Source organism: Pyrgilauda ruficollis, unplaced genomic scaffold (assembly GCF_017590135.1).
Source record: "Pyrgilauda ruficollis isolate IOZ18807 unplaced genomic scaffold, ASM1759013v1 scaffold211, whole genome shotgun sequence".
In the NCBI taxonomy this organism is placed as follows: Eukaryota; Metazoa; Chordata; class Aves; order Passeriformes; family Passeridae; genus Pyrgilauda; species Pyrgilauda ruficollis.
Window position 1 is genome coordinate 5320 of NW_024520429.1, and position 21277 is coordinate 26596.

At 45.2% G+C, this 21277-nt stretch overlaps 1 protein-coding gene across 1 annotated transcript in view; it reads right to left on the reverse strand.

Moving 5' to 3' along the window:
• Positions 1–361: 361 nt before the first annotated feature.
• ACSS1 (acyl-CoA synthetase short chain family member 1) overlaps positions 362–21277 on the reverse strand; it is a 31361-nt gene continuing 10445 nt past the window's right edge. Inside the window, exons 3-14 of the mRNA XM_041468127.1 lie at positions 19527–19726; positions 18219–18394; positions 16157–16309; positions 14390–14537; positions 13966–14103; positions 13289–13381; positions 9456–9568; positions 8892–9018; positions 7125–7252; positions 5594–5657; positions 4913–5031; positions 362–3540 (exon numbers count right to left, since the gene is read on the reverse strand). Of these exons, the coding sequence (XP_041324061.1) occupies positions 3367–3540; positions 4913–5031; positions 5594–5657; positions 7125–7252; positions 8892–9018; positions 9456–9568; positions 13289–13381; positions 13966–14103; positions 14390–14537; positions 16157–16309; positions 18219–18394; positions 19527–19726 (1633 nt within the window). The 3' untranslated portion in view covers positions 362–3366. The remainder of the gene's footprint in view (positions 3541–4912; positions 5032–5593; positions 5658–7124; positions 7253–8891; positions 9019–9455; positions 9569–13288; positions 13382–13965; positions 14104–14389; positions 14538–16156; positions 16310–18218; positions 18395–19526; positions 19727–21277) is intronic.

The window sequence follows — 21277 nt, forward strand, 5'->3', positions numbered from 1 at the left end:
ACTGAGAAAGTCCCAGACCTTTGAGAGGATAGGTCTGACAGCTACAATGGAAAGCCAACCCATCACACCTATTTCCTTTATTGAAAACATGAATACAGAGATCAATGAAGACACTGGTTTTGATAAAGGACAAGAAATGTGTTTAAAGCAAGATTTTAAGTAAACAAAGTTCAGTTAAAGGCTTAACATTCGACTGTACAAAACATACTTCTAGACAGATGGAGCTTTCCCTTCAGAATTGGAAAAATCATGGTCTGTGTCTCCACCTGGGGGGGAAAGCACCATGACCAGGTCTTACTGGCAAACTGAGTGGGGGAACAAAAGTATTCCAGCCCTTTGCAATAAATGACAACAGGTAAAATTGACTTTGGGTCTCTTTTAATGAAGAATACAAAGGCAATCTGACAAACAACCCATACATCACTCATGAACACACAAAGGTTTAGAAAAATTCAACAACTCTGCTTTTCTAAATGAAGCAATTGCCCCCAAGTTTGTCCCACGATCCTACTGATATCTGACCACTGACTGGTGAAGGCTCTTGTCTTAAGAAGTTTCTGAAGTACCCCAGGCCTGGGGTACTTCAGAAACTTCTCCTTCCTGGCATTTAAGGCACTGAGGAAACCCATTCCAATTCTGTGGGCTGAATCCCTCCCTGAGCCACAAGCCTGCTGCATATGAAGTAGAAAGCATTGTCACCACACACCAGTGCTGCTGTTGATGAAAATGCAAAGCTCAACTCAAGCTTGCAGTGAAGAGGCAACTGCTGCTGTTAGCAGACATAGGGGGTAGAAAGAAGAAATGGGGAGTTCTCTGGATGGAAACTTTAAACTCTGGAATGAAGATGTAAAATTTCAATTTTAACTTAAAGCTTTCTATGAGCAGCCTGCTCAGTAAAGCACAGCGTGCTTCTTTTCATAAGAAGTGCTCTTTCCAAGCCCTGCCTAGCTGTGTTTTTACCAGACTCAGGGTGGCATTGCATGGGCTGGGCACAGGCTGTCAGCTCCACGAGCCAGTGCTGGGACACAGGCAGAAGTGCAGTTTTACCCAGAGACTGAGGCTGCCCAGCACAAGCTGTGCCCACTGCAGAACCCCATGTGGGCAGCACAGCAGCACCACCTGCTCTCTTGGAACACCCCAAGTGGGCCTCGGAGCAGATGGGCATCCCAAGCACCACAGCTCAGCTGTGGAAATGAGGTTTGTATGGAAAGGACCTCAAGGATCATCCAGCTAAACCCCCCCTGCCATGGGCAGGACACCTTCCACTAGACCAGGCAGCTCGCAGCCCCATCCAACCTGGCCTTCAACATTTTCAGGGATGGGGCATCCACAACTTTCCATCTGCACCACAGCTGTGCCAGCTGTGAATTCACTGTGCTTCTGCAGCTTCCCAGTGAGCCTGGAACCTCCCTGGCAGCCATGGTCCCTAAGCCTATGCAAGCTGAGACAAAAGGGATGCAGGTGAGGGAGTGCCCCCATCTCTCATCTTCCCTGAGCAGAGGAATTGGATGACAAATGTCCCAATGCACCAAAGCACATTGCTCCTCACACAGTCAGTGTTTGTGAGACAGTTCAGATGAATTAAACCATGGGTCTGTGACCACTGGGACAACACACAGGGAAATTTCAGGTCTACAAGACAAGTTCTATGTCCATAATATAAGAAATGCTTTCTTGATTAAAGAAAAAGTGTGTAATCTTGTTCAAAAGTAATTTTTCTTCCTCCACACTGTTATTTCAGACTGTGTGGAGACAACTTGTTTAAACAAGTGAGTGCACTTTTTCTGTCAAAAACATTAACTCTTGTCTGCTTCCCACCTGAAAATTACTTAATGAAGCAAGTTGGGTTTGTTTTTTTTTTCCATTGCAATGGCAATAAAGTGGTGTCTGTCTCCTAGAATATTAACAGCCTGTCAAACCTTCAAACCTTCTGATCTTCAACTTCCCAGAAAGTCCACAGGGTGTCTACTTACCTTATGTAAAATGCATTTCAGTCAGAAGGATGGGATATTTAACAAAGCATGTATCCTTACTGTATTATTCAGTCCCTAGAGACATTTAAAATAATTTTTTTAAAAAGCAAATGCAGCTGGTGTCCTCGGAGGAACTCAGGGATGTAAGACAACACACCTGTCTTTGAGAACATACCATACTTCAAGCAGCCTGCTTCCCACTGTGGTACCAGAATTTCTGCTGGCCAAAAAACTCCCCACACCTTTCCCAGTCCTACAGATCACCCACCCCTTTCCCTCCTGCCTTCCCTGCCTCCAGTTAGGTGCACAAGTTATCCTTCTGGTACACAGCCCCCCTGGGAAAAGCAGCGTTGATCCAATTACACTCAGGAGTAAGCAGGACTACTAGCAAATTCTTCTGTACAGCCCAAATGTAAGGAGCACTTCCACTGGAATGTGGTCATGATAAAATTAATCCAGAAATAAAACACTGACTACATTAAGTGCAATTTTGCATTTAAAGCATAGGAACAACAAAGGCAGTTTTTCCCTGCTATTCTGAGGTTGCTGGTCTGGAATGCTGCTGCACTTTCCAAAAGGCAAGAGGCACTTTAATTTTTAGAGGACTGTGCAGTTTGTGGGTACCCACATGGCAATTAACTCTTTGGTAAATCAGCGTGGCAGCAATGCACTGAGGATATGTAGGAAGTCCAGACATGGGCTTTGTGGCTCCTTTTTGCAGCTGCAAGTGCTGGGTGACCTAGGTGGGACAGGAAGGGTCACAGGCTAATAATCTCTGGGAAGCCCCAGGACACATGGTGGTAGGAACAAATCCATATGAGGAAAGCCAGAGGAGATATTAGAATAATGGGTAAAGTCAGGGAAGAATTATCAGAGTAGCCATGTCCTTCTCATGTCCCTAGCAATGCATATGAAACACCTACCAGAATACCCAGAAGTGCTGGAAAGGCACCACAGCTGCAGTGAAATACAGCTGCCTAGACTCAGATACCCAAGCTGAAGGAAAACATTGAAGTGTTTTCCAGGACTTCTTTTAAAACAGTAAGAAGTATTGTGTAAAAAACATTTCCCTGTACAGTAACATTAAAAAGAGGAACATTAAAAAGAGCATCCGCATCTTGCTTTAGCTCATGTTAAATTTCAGCATGGCTCATGGAAGCCACCAACAGCTGCTCTACAACAGCCCTGAGGGCAAGGAAAAGGAGTTCACTGATGGTGGAAAACTGCAGACTGCTCCTAGCCCTGTGCCATCTCAAAAATGTTGTGGAGTGGAAGATCTTGTTCCCCTAGATGGAAACAGTTTTTTAAAAAATGCCAGGAGAGAACGATGTTGTTTGCCTGGTTATTTGAGACCTTCCACATTTCCAAACGAGAGAAATTCCAGAGCCGCCTGTTACGAGGAATTCTTCTCCTTGTATTTCTGGTAAGCATCCAGTATCTCCTTGACAACACTTGGATCATCAAGTGTGGTGACATCTCCCATGTTGCTTGACTGTTCAGTGACTACTTTCCTCAGCAGCCTTCTCATGATCTTCCCTGATCGGGTTTTAGGGAGGCGCTTTACCACCTGCAAAGAAGGGAAGGATGCACTTTTAACAGAACTTGAGTCCTGCTGGAAACCACAAGGAAATCTGGCTGGTCTATCCTAAGCCTGACACACTATTTCATGGCCACAGCTCCTTTGAGGCTCCTGAGAAATAGATCATGCACACAAGATTACATCCAAGGAAAGGAGTGTCACCAACCATACATTTTATTCTTATTTTAAGTGGATTTTGTTCCCCATTTCCATGTCCAGACTGAGTGCTGTAGGATGCACAGCTCCTTTAGCAATCAGGACCTGAATATGCTGTTAACTATTAAAATCTAATCACACGTGAAAACTTAGGCACAAATGGTGACACAAATCTCAACACATTACCAGAACAGACAGAAATATATAGTCAGCTTTACAGAGCAGGAATATAAAGCAACACAATTCTGCACATCAGCTGCAGGGTCTCCTGCTCAAGGGATATCTCCTGTCTGCTGATGTTTCTCTCTGCCTGGTATCTGTCAGCCTACACACCTTCCTTCATAATCAGAACAATCTGAAATGCCTTGGCTAAACCTCCTGGGAAGGACTTAGCAGCAAATAAAAAGGCTTTAGCATAAATGTGAGCCTGATGAAGAGTTCTCAGACACTGAGCAGAGACACCAACAGGTCTCATATTTTGCTACACAATCAGGCCAGTAGGCTACAAAATTCTATAGCATGAACTGACATGCAAGGAAATAGTTAAGAGGACTTCTCTGCAGGACTACACCAAAATACAGAGAAATGGAGGTATTCCCTTCCACACCTGCAAGTTCTGGAAACTTCTCCAATCCACTGAGGATATCCTGGGATGTTCCAAGTTGAAGGAGCCACCCTTGGCTGCTCCTGTTGTATTCTGTTACCTGTGCCTTGGTGTCCACCTTAAAGCACGCGGCTAAAGTGGAGCCCCTCAAAGAAGTATCTGGTCACTGCCTCCAAGAAGAGAGAAATGATGCAGGCAGACCTTGGGGGACAGCTGAAGGACAGCTTTGTGAGCTCTCCCCTAGCAAATAAAGGAAGCTGCTGAAAGGTGAGGAGGCTTGAAGCAGAGCTTGGAGCTCCTCAGTGCTTCCAGGGCCAGGCCTGCTGTGCAACAGACACAGTCAGTGCTTTGAGGTCTGATGCTGATGCTAATCATCACTGCAAGCTAGCTGGGCAGCGTGACTGCATCTCAGTGCCTCTCTCACATGCAGACAGACCACTGCACCTGCCCTCCCCCTCCCTGGATCCCTCCTGCCAGTCCTATTTTCCTGCCTCTTTATCCTGCCAGAGCAGGACAACAGCAGCACTGCAGGCAGGACAGTGAGGGTTGTTTGATGGGACCATTTCCTCTTGCTGGTACCAGTTTCAGTCTCCCACTTACCAGGATGTGGTCAGGCACAGCATACTTTGCTATCTTGGAAGCCACTATGGTTTTGAGCTCTTCTTTGATATGGTCTGCATGAGCTGTCTCCTCCCTTAGCACTATGAAAGCAAAGGCACCTGGAAGACAAAGGAGCAGAAGCCATAAACATTGTATTAGATACTGTCTGGAAAGACCAAGGATGCTCATTTGAATGCCAAGGAAGGTTTCAAGTCATTCATATGCACAATCTAGGGGCTGACAAGAAAATATTGATCTTTTTTTCATAAGCAAGTCAGACTGCACCCCTCAAATGATGGCCCAGCCTTTTCTTGGAATCTGTGACTGATGTCAGTGACAATGACAAGTCAACATAAATTACCAAAGTGTTATTGGGATCAAAGGTTGGCCAACGTAAATCAGCCATTCCCATTCTGTTCCAAGGACATTCTAAGCACAATCCTATAAAGGAAGCTTTACCATATACATGAACATTATGTATGGAAACAGCTTAGGGAGTAACACCCAGGTTAGGAACATGTAGTTATTTTCCTGGCTATCTTTGTCTCTTGGGGCTGCAGTGCCAGTCAGCCTAAGGAAAACTGCCCTCCCATTCCCTCAGCAACTCCTAACATGCAGCCTGGGTTAGAGTTTAAGGGAAATATATGCAGATATCATGTCAGGACACTGCTTTTCACATACCTTCTCCTTTGATCTTATGTGGATACCCAACCACAGCTGTCTCAGGGACCTCAGGGTGATCAGCCTTCACAAAAAGTCAAGCAAAAAATACACAAATCAGAGCTGCTTCAAGCCCTACAGATTTTGTGCCAGTGCTCTACAAACAAAACAGCTTGCCATATCTTGCTCTCCCCTTGACAGATCCTGCTGAAGGCACAACAGGAAAGCTGGATGCCAGCCCCCTGCTGCAGGGTCAGCTGGTGGCCATGGCCACAGCCACGTCTCAGGGAGTAACTCTGTACTGGCCCTGCTTTCATAAACAAAAATAACTACTCCTACATCCACTGCTAAGCCCACTGCACACCAAGCTGAATTTGCAACAGCTGGAAACCCTCCTTCTCTTTCTTTGTGCACGACTGTGGTCCCAAATGGCAACTGGCCACTGCCAAATCACAAGCAAAACCAGTCTTGCAGTGCTCGGTGCTACAGAGAACTGTGGCCAGCAGAGGTAAAAAGTGAAGTTGCCAACATCACAGTGCACACTGGACTTGTGTTTATACGTGCCTAAAGCATACCAGAAGGCAGAAATAATCAGATTTCTTCATTCCCTAACCCAAATGCATTTTTGTTACTACGCTACCCATCAGTGATTACTTCTGTTGCACTGCAGAGTTTAAGTTAACATTCTTCTGCAGTAAGAAGTGCACAGACCAGAAGAAACCATGCATCTGCATCCCACACCAAAGAATGGATTATGTTATCTCAAATTAGCTTAAAATATAAAAGTAAACACCATAGAGCAATCTAGGCACATAAGTATATTTTCTTTTGCACATGCATACACAAACATAGATTGTGAAAGGAACTGGATCCTATAGTATGATCAGAAACTTGCACAGAAAAAAGAATTACTCACAGAGGATAAAGTAGGATCCTGTGCTCCATGTAAACACAGCTCAGGTTCATCAGATGTTACATTTAAGTGCCATTTGCAAGCAAGGCACATAATATAGAAATAAATATACAGGTCAAGCTTTAAATATAAACCCTCTGAGGACATTTTGTTTTCAATTCCCAGAGATAATACTATTTTCTCCCAAAATGACAGGCTAGCTTTGCAGCTGACATAAATCAGCGTTGCTTTGTGTTTAACACTGCTGAATTCTCAGGCGTACTCAGCCAGTTTATATAAACAGGAACCACAGGTTTAGGAAGGAGAGGTCAGCAGAGGGGAAGGAAGAAATAGGAGAGACACTTATGGAGTGCCCACCAGCATCCAAAATGACAACAGCAACAGCACATCACTGAGAGGAAACACAGCTCTGACAGCTCAGTTGCAGGGACTGCCCACAGTGTGGCTCCCCTCACTTGCTCATTTGCTGTCTCCTCAATAAGGGAGCTGTTTCCTCTTGCACCTTTGCTATTCATTGTGCACCAAGCCGTGTCTATGCAGGGGCAGAGGTCTGAAGGCAAGAGACAAAACTGCTTTGAAGGGGCCACCCTACCCAAGGGATATGCCCTGTCAAGGGACCTCCACCTGCGTGGAACTTACCATTGCATCTTCAATTTCTGCCGTCCCCAGCCTGTGTCCGCTTATGTTAATGACATCATCCATGCGCCCTGTGATCTGGTAATAGCCTTTGTGGCTCCTGTAAGCACCATCCCCTGTGAAGTAGTAACCTGCAGCAAGACACAGGGCTGATCAGCAGCAGCAAGTGTGCCAGTGCTGGGCTCTGGGGCAGGACAGACCGTGCTCTAGGATGGCCATTAGGGCAGGGTGCTTCGGGCAGCTCGCAGCCTTCGCAAGCTCACTCATAGCTGTGTGACCTGCCTCCCACCATCTCCCACCACCTCCCACTTCCCTCTGCCATCCCTGCCCTCCTCTGCTCTGCCTGGGCTGTGCTGGCTCCTAATAAGCACCTGAATAGCACCAAGATGGTGAAGCTCAGGTCTCTGCCAAGATGGACAAATCACTGCAGGCAATCAGCAGCAGCCAGTGGCTGATGCTCCTGTCATAAAACCAAGCCCAACAACACAACCCAGCCATGCTCAGCTGGATTTACAGAACCAAGAGGGCCTCTCTGATCTCTCTAGGCTTTGCCTGCCTACATCTGCACAGCAGCTGTGTGCTCACACCTCTTGATGCACACAGTACTAAGGTAAACCACTTCAAATGCCATTTGCCATCATGCCACAGGCTACTGGTCAAGTTCAGAACTGCTGCTGGCAGCACAAGTGGAAAACTACAGCTGTTCAGCTGAAAGGGAGCAGCTCTATTACATTTTGTACATGGGAACACTGCCAGGTTTTTTTTAATCACTTACACTATGAGGGATGAAAAGCCATTTTCCCTCCCAGCTAACGAAGATTCAGATCCCAGAGAACAGTCACTCTCTAGCATGTGAATGTGGGAGAAACACTGCTAATCAGATCAGCTAAAAACTCCAAACCACCCCATGATAAGCATAGAGGGTCTAAAACATTTGATGGAAACTGGAAAAGGCCCAAGGTTTCCTGGAAACTCCAGTGTCACTGAGGAACATCCTGTAACACAGATTGTGTTGGCTCTTCACCAAGCCCATATCTGGATCTGAACTGTTCCAGCAGCACATCTGAGAAGCAGCAGGCAGCTACTGCTGTGAAATCTGAAGGTGGTTCTTGCCAGGACCCATTATTGCCCTATTCAAGGACTCTCAGTCATGTTTTCTGCCCTTCCAGATCAATTAAACAACTATCAACTAAACACCAACAAGACATCAGATGCAAACGTAGTGAGTAATAAGAGACTATGGGGTCATTCAATTTCTTGTACCAGTTTCCCATTCTTATTATCCATCCCATTTTGTACAATTTTCAGGATTGCCTGTCTAATTCTTGCCACTCTGTAGCTTTCAAATCCCTTTCAATTTCTTCCCCTGAGTGAAGACAGTTGTCTTTTCCAATGTCCTACCAAAAATGTTTCCCTGCCGCTTCTAGTTACTTACCAGACAACTTGACCATATTTTAAAAAGGAAGGTTGTATCATAGGGTTAAGATTCAGTGATGCACGAGGTATTTCCCATCCAATATGCCTTTTTCCAAGTGAGATACAAAGCTCCAGAGAAAAGGTACTTGGACTTTAAAGCTTGGGCATTAAAGTTTTTTAGAAAATGCATCCCTTTTGACAGCTAGAAAGGTCAACACTACCTAAAACCATCAGGGCTTGCTCCCAACCTGTTACACACACCCCAAGCCACCATGAAAAAGCAGAAAGTACTGCTGAAAATACCCAGTGTGCTTATACTGCAGTGAAACTGCCTTCCCTTGGCCCTCTCCTTACCTGGGTAGGCTTTGAAATAGGCATCAATGAAGCGCTGGTGATCTCCATGGATTGTTCTTGCCATGCCAGGCCATGGCTGGGCAATGCAGAGTGCACCAGACACATCATTGCCCTCTATAACCTCTCCCTGCAGGTTCAAGCACAGCAAGGATGAACAGGTGAACAAAAGAGGAATAATAAAGAGCTTCTGTGTCATTGATCCAACAAGAGTCAGCCTGTTGCTCACTGCAGACTGCCAGTGGAGGGTCACAGGTGGAGAAAATAAATGCAAACAACTCTTCTAGACACTTGCAATGCCCTGTTGGCAAATCTGTATGGACAGCTGAGATATGATCTCTTTCTATATATATAAATATATAAATATATATAAATATTTATAAATATAAATATATATAAATATTTATAAATATAAATCTATATAAATATATATATAAATTGCTCATCTATTCTACCATTTTTAAGGAGAAACAAGCATCCTTCTGGATCCTGCTCCTTTGCCATCCAAAAGGTGATTAAAGCAGTCACCAGCTTCTCATTTGGGCACCCAGCACAGCTCCAACTCACATTCTCATCCATGAGCACAGGCACAATCCCAAAGAAAGGTCTCATAGCCATAGCTGGAACGATCTCAGCTTTCTCCTCTGAGGGCCGTGGGGCAATGCAGATGCCACCAGTTTCTGGAAGAAAAATGAAAAACAAAATATATGTAGTCCATCCACTGCTGGGTGAAAGCAAATTCCAGCTCTTCTTAGGTCAAGAAGAAAACAGTGAAGCCACCTTGCAAGAAAGATCCACTGGGAATGACTCCTGCAGGACCAAGAAGCACAGACATCTGAAAGCAGCACAGGCCTGGCAGGGGCAGTACTCAGCAGCCCCACTCCTACCCAGAACTGATTTTAAGGGAAAGCATAAGCATGTCAGGGGATTTATCTCCCTCTAGTGTTTCTACAGCTGTCTAAGGTTAGCAGGAAAAGCACTTCAGGAGTCTGAATTACTGTTATTACAGAATATGAGATTAACCCACCCCTTACAGGCAGGTTGAGCTTATCTTCTAGTCAAAATTGAACCTTTTAATCATCCTTTTTCATTCCTGCTGGGATGAACATTAAATCAGACTCCAACCTTAATGAGGTCTTTTCTATTCTAAATCTAATTCAGAAACACAAGAGAGAAACAAAAACAATGGAGAAGAAGGCTTTTAAAATACAGCTCTATAAATAAAGTTATGTTCTGCCACACAGAGAGTGCATTCCTCTACCAGCTTTGCGGAGCTTGTGAAAATTGAAACCAGGGGTTGGAATGGCTGATTTTGACCCTGAATTTGCATCCAGCTCTGAAGAAGGGTCTCTGATGTCCTTAAGCTTTAGACCCGTAGCAAATGTTTTCACACGTGGCTCACACATAGAAACCCATCATGATTTCATCGATGGGCATGCATTCCCTACATGTTTCTCCAAATTTTGAAAAGAGGAGCTTGAATTGTTCCAGGAAGAAGCACCCCAGACACCTGCTGTGCTGTTTGCACAGACAAAACCTGCATCAGAACAGGGACCCTGACTGAACTGAAGGTTGCTCTTGCTAAGCCAGTCCTCATCCTACATGCAGCACTGAGAGCTGTGTGTTCAGCATGTGGTGTTTGCCACATCCTCCAACACCAGGCAGTGAAGTCTCACTCCTGAGGCAGCTGCATGGTAGCAAGGGTGCCTTAAAAATTATTTGCATGGTGAAGACCTATTATAAATTGGTTTAGAAGTACCAGTTTTAGCCCCTGACAGATGACATCAAGCAAAAGCTGGCAGAGAAAATCTGTGTTTCCACATTACCTGTGCCCACGCTGTCAACAGGGTACAAACCCACCCAGACTTTGGGCAAGGACAGAAGTCTGAGCAGGGGATGGGAGCTTTGAACAAGGCTCCCCTCTGCCATGGAGAGATCCTGTCTGGCAGCAGAGTAGAGCAAGTGCTCTCTGCCACCACAGACAGATTGCAGTGACTGCTCTGGAGGGAATCTGTTCCAGAAGCACCAGCCCAGTCTAAGTAAAAGTGAGATGATACCAACAACAACAGCTTCCATAGGGTATTCAGAGATGTCTTTCAAAACCAACTTCTGTTCATGGCTGCTTTTTTTTTTTTTTTTTTTTTTTTTGTGAAATCAGTGACAAAAGTGAAAATACCTAGTGTCTCTTCTGCATCACGAAAAACTACACCTAAAACTCAAACACAGCTTTGATTCTATTACTGTCAATCACAACCTGGTATCTTAACAGCAAGATCCATAGGAATTTTTCATCTGCACACACCACACTATTAAAATTGCCTCTCATGATTGCTCTCTCACCCATTTGCCTCATCCAAAGACTTTAAAGTGGATTCTTAAATCACCATTTGCTGATGCCTGCCAGGCTTTATTAGCTGGCAACAGGTTGCTGCATTGGAGAGCAGTGTCCCGTGGAGGACACTGCACACAGCAGCACAATTAACCAGCCATTCTGAAACTGTACAGGAAAGGTGACACTGCAGGACCACAGCCAGCATCCATCAGATTGCTCCTGTGATCTCTTCCCACGCTCCTTTTATGTTTAAATGGCATATATAATCTTTCCAAGATTAAATTGGCTTCCTCTTTATTAAAGCATCAGCTGTAGAAAAAGATTGATTCCACTTTCTAATAAAATCAATGTCATGAATATTTATCATTAATTATGCTTCCAGGAGCTGGTAACTGTTTATTTACAAAACTGGTGCCTGGTTCAAGGCAAGACCAAGTACTCTGCACTAACAGATTGTCCAGTGAGTGTTTTTTAACCTGTTACCTGACAAAATCTCAGAAGAGATACAGTTTAATACAAGACCTAACGCTGTACTTTGGAGGAAATAGCTAACACAGCGTGAACACTGCATGCACCAGTTAAACAAACCAAAAATTGTTAGGGCAAAACTGGATTCTTCTCAATTACATCAATGTGCAGGAATCAACTGCTTCTCCATGGTGTTTTCTTCCAGAGCAGTGAGCAAGTAAGCATATGATGAGCAAAGACCTAGCCAGTCATCTTTCCTTCTGCTCAGCATGTAGGAACCCAAAAGATATAAGAAATCAGTAGGTGAAGTAGATAGCAGTTAACATTGCTGCTCTGAATTCTGAGGTGGTTTTATTTCAAATCTGAAAATTAAAAAAAAGAGCCTGCAAGTCTGGTCTGGATTAAATGGAACTTGGTTGTGCGCCAGAAGAATATTTATCACTCTGAGATAGAGAGCCTGCTAGCAGGAATAAGGACGAAGTCAGGAGCAGCTTGACTGGAAAGGGAATGAATATGCTGCTCAATGGTAGTTTAAGACTATTTTTCAGCAGAGGCAGAATGCCAGCAGCTGTGCTCCTGTCTCCATGGCAAACTGGATCTCATGACTTGAGAAGGACATATTGCAAGACACTTCTAGCAACTGCTGAGTGCTGGTGCCCAGGAAAGAGAGGACTGGGTGCTGAGGAAGGAGCCAGGAAGGAGCTGCAGGACTCCTTTGAGCAGAGGGCCCCACCAGGCAGTACAACCCCACTTTGGGTACAGCACATGGCCTCTCCCTGCTGCTGGCCAGGGAGGCCAGGAGGAAGAGGCCAGCTCTGCTCCAGCTGGACTGGAGACAGCAGCCACTGTGTCCAGCAGCTAGTACACAGCAAACAAACCTCAACTGCTGCACACAGCTGGGCCAAGCATGCTGCCAACACACAAGTGCATCCCTTCTGAGGCATCAGAGCTCCAGGGCCAACGCAGCTACAGAACATCAATTCAATCCTGGGAGAAGGGGCTCTTCAGCAGCACTGCTGGGTGATGGCCACTGTCCTCCAGCCACCTGATGGGCAGCCAGCAAGTCTCCACTCACTCCTTTCCAATCTGCCCAAGCAGTTGCACCAGGTCCCTTTGGCTTTTCCACCCTCCCCTGATCATTCCCAGAAAAGAGAACAAAGCACACTCAAGTATAGATTGTGGCTATGTGGTGCTATCAGTGCTTTAGCATGATAAGACCATAACAAGGTTAGTACAGTTAATAAACTGAAAATGAGTTTTGCAATTCAAGCTGACTATTGCCAGCTTTGCCCAGAAATTCAATCTCTGCCTCATATTTCTAGGAGCAAATGACATTTTCCAGCACTCAAAATATCAAAGAACATTTAGAGGAAAATAAAAAACCCAACACTGCTATTGCTTTTACATGTTGTATGTGACATTCTGCACATAACATTGCTGTTATGTGCAGAAACTCCCCAGTAGCTTTCAAAAGCTTATCCAGGTGCCAGGAGGGGTTCTTTGACAGACTTGTTGGATCAAATTGAAATGTGTTAATCCTTCTCTCCCCACCAGCAACCTGTCAATGGCCAGGGTCCCCTGTGCCAAGGCTGTCTCTCACCTGTCTGCCACCACGTGTCCACAAGGGCACAGCGCCCTTCTCCCACCACCTCGTAGAACCACTGCCAAGCTTCCTTGTTGATGGGCTCTCCCACTAGACCAAAACAAGAAAGAAAACAACCTGAGAACCAGGACACTGCAGGTAGTTCATTCTCCCTCTTGGTGCACAACAAGCTGAACACATGATCTCCAAGCAGAATGCTCACCACACTTTTCCTGGGATGCACAAAGGACTGCAATGCACTCATGTAACTGAAGACTGATTTTTTCCAGAAGGACCAAAAGGCAAGAAATTAATATCACTGAAAGTAACTAATCAATGCAGGTCATTTAATAAGAACCTCCAGAATATAAAATAATGCAGGAAAATGTTACTTGGTTCACCTATGCCAGTAAAATTCAAAGTGATTTCCTTTGACATTAGATAAATCTTTGTAGCCAAGAATGTGATCTGCAAAATAATCTAGGAAACAGGCAATCATACAAAAGTTCAATGGACCCAAAATGTGATTTTGTTGCTTCTTCTTCTTCGAAAATATCTGAAAAGCCAGACACAGAGCCTGCTTTATCATCTTTTTTCTAACCACATCCCATGTGATCAGCTGAGCTCCTCTGGCATCTTCATTTCACCAGACAGAACCCTTTGTCTTTTTCAGATGAAGATTTCATGTCCCTTACCTGAACCCAAAACCTTCAAGGAAGATCTGTCATATTTCTTCACCCACTCCTCTCCATAATTCAGCAGCAGGCGTATCGCTGTAGGTGCTCCGTAGAACTGATTAATTTTCAACCTTTGCACCACTTCCCAGTAACGACCTGCAAATCACAAACTGGCTTTTTACCCTTCCAGCACTGACATACTGCTGCAAACACTCACCTGAAAGGTCAACAGCTAAAGCTGGAGCTGTTACTACTGTGAGTACAAAGCAGAAGCAATGACAGCTTTTTTTTCCTACCCTGGATTCACAGATGTTCCTGAGTGTTGTACACACACGATCCAAAGCAATGGAGCTTACCTCACCTGAGCAGGCAGGTCATGCTGGACAGGTCTCTAAACATCTTTTGCCACGTCTAACCACTCCTTTTCCCACCACTTCCTCACCTGGGTCAGGATACACTGGAGTGCTTTCAAACAGGACAGAGGTGGCTCCATTGCAGAGTGGTCCATAGACAACATAGCTGTGTCCCGTGATCCAGCCAATGTCGGCCACACAGCCAAAAACATCGCCTTGCTGGTAGTCAAACACATACTGCAAAGATAAACATAAGGCCAGCTGATTTCCTGTTGGCAGGTGCTCAAAGGAAAGGTGCTGGACTGGGCATCCAGCTGGGAGCAGGAGAGGGCATGGGGCAAGTGCCGCACAAAGACGAGCCCGAGGTGAGGAAGCGAGTCAGAGGGACCAGCACCAGGGCTCCCAGGCTCCTGGCATGTTTGCAAACATACAGGAAGCATGGCTCCACCAGCAGCTGCTCAGCTGGAGCAACAAAGCTCAGAGCCTTGGACACCTAAGGATGCCTCCTCCAGGTGGTCCACACGGTAGAGCTGATTCGGAGTCGCAGGGAAACTGCAGACCACGGAGTCTCAGACCCTTCACCAATATCAACAGATTTCCATGAGAGATCTAGAGGAACTCATAGGTGCCCATAAAACATTTCCTGAGAAATATTCTTAGCTGCTTAGCTTCTGTAAATGAATGCATCGTTTCCAAATGCTACCCTCTCCTTGCTCATCAAATTCAAGATAAAGATCTTGGAAAACTCATTATCTTCTCTTGGATATGGCAAATGCTTCCCACTGTAAATCTAACTCCTCTACCATATGGTAAAGAGGTCCTGACTCATAAGGAGTCAGGTTTATGGATCAGAACTAAAAAATCCCCCACTAGTGTGTGACAAGAGTGTCACATGTGAGTGTGCAAAAACCACAGAGATCACACAGATCAGCTGACCCCTTTACCTAGAAAAGACAATTCTCACCTTACTTTTCCAAGTGCCTTTCCCTCTCATGCACTCTGCAGGTGGAGAAAATGCACCAGGGTGCAGATCTACTTTCTGGACTAAGAAAGAGATGCCTTGGTGTTTATGCTGTCACTTAGACAAGGTGACGTAAAAAAAAATGCCCTTCATGAAGAGAAGTCTGATACTTGAACATTCAAATCTTCTAAAAATTCAACTATGTCAGCCTAAAGAAAGAAAACCTTCACGTGAATTGTGTGTGATTACAAACAGGGTGATACCACTAAAACCAGATGGAGATCTTTCACCACAGTCCTCTCCTCATTTCACTGTTACCTTTCAATATGCAGACCTCAGACCAGAAGCTTCAAGAAGCAGTGCCTTGACTCTTTCCATTTTCAGGAGAAAGGAGGTTAAAACATTTTCCCTAGATCACCCAGAAAAGCAGAACAGAAGTGCAACCACAAGAGGAGAAATACAATTTTTGTTCTTCAGACAAGTACAATGTGAAGGGGCTGTTTTAAGAGTCCAGATCCTCTCTGAAATAAAAAAGTAAAGCATCCCAATGCAAAATACTACAATAACATCCACATTACCAATGCCAGTAAGATACTTTCCAGAATCTCCTCAGCTGCAAATTTTGGGCAGCCAACATTGGCACATTTTAAATGCAAGAGCAGCACTGTCATTTCCTTGCTTTCATAATTCTATGTTCAGGTTTGCATAGTATCATATTCCTCAGAACAAATCCTGAAGATTAATGACACAGTTCAGATGTTTTCCAGCTTGTTTACAGCCAATAAGCCAGCTGGGCAGCAGGCAGAGAATACAGCATTCCTCCCTGATCCAGGTCTCTCCAGTCAGCACTGCTAAAAGGTAAGTGAACCTTTCTCAGAGGAGGCAGCTGAGTTACCTTGTGTGTGAGAGCAGCATACAGCAGGTATCCAGCCTGGGTGTGAACGATTCCTTTGGGTTTCCCAGTGCTGCCTGAGGTGTACAGCATGAAGAGCACATCTTCACTGTCCATGCTCTCTGGAATGCAGATGGAATCTGCCTTGGTCATCTCCTAAGAAAGAAAACATGGTAATGACAAAAAGACTGATTATGTGGAGCCAACCATCACTCCCTCTGCAAGCAAGGCCACAGTATCCAGAGACAAGAGCCACCATTGCTGCTGCCCCTCACAAATGTCCATGGATATATCATAGCTTAAATGGGCACACCTGGTGGAAAGGTTCCTAGCATAGCATCTAACATTTCCACCTGTATCTCTGCTGGGCAGAGAAGTCAAGGAGAACTGGCCAGATAAAATAACATTTCTGGGGAAAAAAATGGTAAGTCATAGCTGATTACATTTCAAGCCTTTACAAGCTGCTGGTAGAAATCCAAAATGTGACTGCAAAAACGACAGCAGCAGCAAGGCTGGCTGGGTACTGTTTTGTACCTTTCTTTTCCTGTAAAAACTGCAGTGCTACAGTTAAATTGTGTGTTCATCTCCCTTCCCTGGCCCCAGCAGTGGATGACTGTCCTGTCCATTTGATCTTCAAGTTCTAATTTTTCTACCCAGAAGAAGAGTGCTTTACTCTCCTGCCTCCATCACTCTCTTCATATTCCCCTGTTTGGCCAGCTGGGTGTGATCCTCTCCTCACCCCCACAGTCAGAACCACAGGAGGGAAGGATGCAATGCCCTGCTAGGTCAGAGCCTCTCTCGAGCTCTGTACTGTCCTGATGAATAATTCCTGCAAGAATTATTAGGTGGCTCCTTAAAGGAATTTCTTGGTACTGCCTTTTTATGAGAATACACTATAAACACACTGCATTTACAAGTGAGCATTACCATCAGTAGGTCCAGTTGTTTAAAAGTGTCTGACAAACAAAGCTTAATAAAGTAGGGAGAGTTCACAAAATGTAATTCTTAGCCTCTGAGTTACAGCACTGCTGCTCATCTCAGGTATTTCTCATGACATTTCAGCACGGCCAATTCAGGTTGACTTGTCAGTTTTTGAAACAAAGATGGAATCCTCATATGCTCCATTACAACAAGAGCTTAACTTTTGCAGTAAACCATTGCACAAGAGCTGGAAAGTACAGCTGCTGTAAAGATCAGTAAGGACAGTTAACACCAATAACTGTTTAATTCTTGTTTTGTTTCAGATCCCAAAACTGACAATGGGATGAGCTCAGCTCTCAGATCACTAAAGTACCTCAGGCTGTTTGCAGACCAAGGAAAATAATCAGAATGTCCTTTGTGGAGTAAGGAGTAAGACAATTTCTGAGTAAACTTGTCTTTGCTGTTTAACTTACACTAGTACTTCTTCCTATCTCACGTGACCAGCACAGAGACTCTTGAGCAATTATCTTGCCAGCAGATTAGCTTTTTCCAGGCATTATTAGCATGAGTAGTTCCTGTTTACTGCTGCCAGCAAACTGATAAAACTACTTCTGCATTAGGCTGGAATCCCATGTGTGCCAGCTAAATACATAAAAACAACTGCTGTTTTCTTCCCCAGGAAGCACAGGCTCTAAATATTTCCAAGCCATCACTATTCTACCACCATGGGACAACCACAACTCTATTCATGGCTGGATGAAGCCTCTCTAGGAACTTCATTATTTCTGCACTGCCTTTCAGCAGTGTCCAGTCTGAGTGCACATGCAATCCATAACACAGTGTCTGAAAATAACAACAGCCTCCATGGCTTCTGGGTCTCAGGAAACACTCCTTAAATCTCAGCACTGTTTGCAAGACTTGTGAAATGGAGCAGCATAACCCCTGCCCATGCTGAGATAAACCAGACATAGATTGAGCTACTTCGACTCACAATCCTAGCAGACTGTAAATACAGGCAGTCCATTTGAGGATGAAGATCCAGATGCTGTAAGGAGCAGAACTCAGGTCCCAAAAGCACTTATGGAGAGAAAGATTACCCTAGCCAACACTCAGACCTAAAAGGAGTTATCCAACAACAACATACCTCTTCAAGGGGAATATCACGGTCACCCATGTGGACTTTGTTATCTGTCCTCTGAGCCACAAACACATGTTTGATGCTTGGACAGTTCTTCACAGCTTCATCCACAGTTGCCTTCAGCTCTATGGTTCGGCCTCCCCTGACTCCCTGGTTGTATGTGATAACTGCTTTGCATCCAGCTAAAAAGAGAAAGAATTAGCAGACATGCAGCCTGTCTTCCAGGCCAGTATGCACACCTAACTTTCATTACTTTGGGGGTGATGTATAGGACAACAAGTGTGACAAATACTCAGAACTGCTGTCAGTCAAAACCAGTCAGTGTCACTGAAGAAAACATTTTAAAACCTGAGACACACAGAGATTAAGGGTCCTCCCCTGGGACCTCCATATGTTATCCAGTCCATCTCACCCACCTCAAGGCAGGGTCTGCTTCAGCTAAACCAGTCCTGACAGCTATCTCTTCCATCTTCCTAAAACACTCCAATGGCACCTGCTCTACCCTCTCCCCAGCAGTCCACTCCACTGCCTATCATGAATGTGAGGAAGTCTTTCCCAGCATCCAGCCCAAGTGTCATTCACTGCAGTCTAAATCACCCATCCCTGCCTTGCAAAGCTGACATGCAGAACAGCTTCTTCCCAGTTCCCTGTGCGAGGGATAACTAAAACCTGTACTTGCTCTCTGCAGATCAACTCCACTAAAAAGAAGAAAAGAACATGACAATTTCAGCAAAACTTATTCCCTCACACTAGCCACAAATAAACTGATGTGACTGCTAGGATGTGAGCCACTGGCTATTTCCCTCTTTTGTTGCTATTTTTAGCATCACTTTTTACCTAATCACAGTATACAAGTACTTTGGGGCTGAGAACAGCTCTGTCTGCTGGAAGAAGGGCTCACAGAGCAGGGGCAGGCTGCCAACACTTCCAGTACTGTACATGAATCACAGGATCCCAATTGAGAATGCAGAATTAGTTCTGTCCAAGAGTATCAAAGAAACACTGCAATTATACTGCTAAACAACAAATCAGGCCCTATCCCTAAGCTCTGGTTTTCCTTCCAGTTTCACTGCTGTCAAGCAATAACCCAGTGTACACTGAATGTTAAGCAATTTATTAAGTATTCTAAGGCCAGAGGACACTGCAGGTGTCACTCAGGAAAAGGCTCCTCACTGCACTCTGCAGGGGAGAGTGAACTGCCCTGCTAGGAGAGAATGAACCAAGAAAACTCTTTCTGCCAAGAAAACACAGGGCTGGGATATGCCTTGGAGCACTGAAACAGAGGTGTTTGTTCCCCAGTCTGCATCTACTCACAGTCCATGATTCTGCCAGCCAAGGACTCAGCGCTGAATCCAGCGAAGACCACAGTGTGAACAGCCCCGATCCTGGCACAAGCCAGCATGGCTGCCACTGACAAGGGGGACACAGACATATAGATGGCCACCCTGTCCCCCTTCTGGATCCCATATTTCTTCAGGGTGTTGGCAAGGCGGCAAGTCAGATCCTGAAGTTCCCTGTGGCACAGAAGGAATGTTGTCATGTGACTGCACAACCTGATTTACACACGGGGTGAGCAAAGATGAACTTGGGCAGAGTGAGGCTTCATGATCACCTCTGCACCCCATCTCAGCAGTACAGGGCATCTTAAAGAAGGGTGGCCTGGGGCATGCTGGTAGCCAGGCTGTTCCTGCCATTGTGGAGAGAAGAAGAAAGGGCAGAGTGGTTCTTGCTGCAGAAGGACAGGAGGGAGAGCTGCAGGCATTGTCCAGAGCTGCCAGGCTGTAATGTGGCCACAGCAGCCAGCAAGCCAGGTGCTGTCATGCTGCCTCCAGAAATCAGGGTTCATTTCAGTCACTGCTGATGCCATTTTACCCATGGGGCTCAGTCAGAAGCCACTGGGAACACAAGTGGGATAAACACAAGATGAAATGGAAGTGTTGTCCAAAGATTTGCCACACTGTCTAAGTGGGGCAACAGCTGGAAGTGCTCCACAACCAGGAGCTTCTCTTTAAATTGCAAGGGTAAGCAACACGTTTGCATGCACGAGGAAAGAAAGAACACTTGCATGAGGGGCAGATTTTACAAGATTCTCATCAAAGCTGAATCACCTGCAGCCCAACAGCCTTTCAGAACACAGGTACTGCTGCCACTCTTGCACAGAGAAACTCAGCAACACCAAGAACAGGAAGAAAGTCTCTTTTCATGGGACTCTGCTATGACATGGTGACAATAGCAAAAAGGTTCCTCTAAGGAATGAAACAGCACTTTGTGGGCAAGGGCTTGCACATTCCCTTATTCTGATGCCTGCACAGGGGATAACACAATTACAGGTACACCTGGGACCAGGATGCTGCCATGGGCTGAACAGCTCCGTATGCCTGCAGTGGAAGGGCTTTGGGAACAAGGGATACTGTGCCAGGTGAGGAGTGGGCTCATGCCAAGGGAGGGGATGCACCACAGGGTGCTGACAAGGGGCAGCAGAGCACTCCTTCTGGTGCCAATCATCAGCTCAGAGGAGCTGACTGGCACAGTCTGCCAGGAATTGTCCTTTGGGCTCACGAACTCTGTGACAACCAAGGCTCAGAGAAGAGAGACATCTTCTACTCTCCAGCATGTTCATCATCAACCTGCCACCTGTGAACCCTTAAGCTACACCACCAGGGACCCCCATAACTTTCAACAAAGAAATTCATTTGGGGGGTTGCATTCCCTAATAAGCTGTAAAGCATGAATTCTTATCTTAAGTATCCTCTTCTTTCATAACTGGCAATAGCTGCAAAAAAAACCCAATTTTCAACTGGCGGCTAAGCTGCAAATAAAATGAACAGTTGTTTCTGGTTCATCAAAAATTATTTTGTTCCTTTTTTTAAACCCTTGCAAGTTGGAAATAAAAGCTGAAGTGCTCTGCTTTGGAAGTATCTTATCAAAACCATGGGCTGAGAATAAGTAATTTTTGGAGTGTCCACGCCTTAACTTGCATTAAACCAAGAGAGAAGACAAGGAAAATGAGACAAATCCAAGGCACAGCATTTCATATTATTTATTCTAAGACTATTCCTATAGCA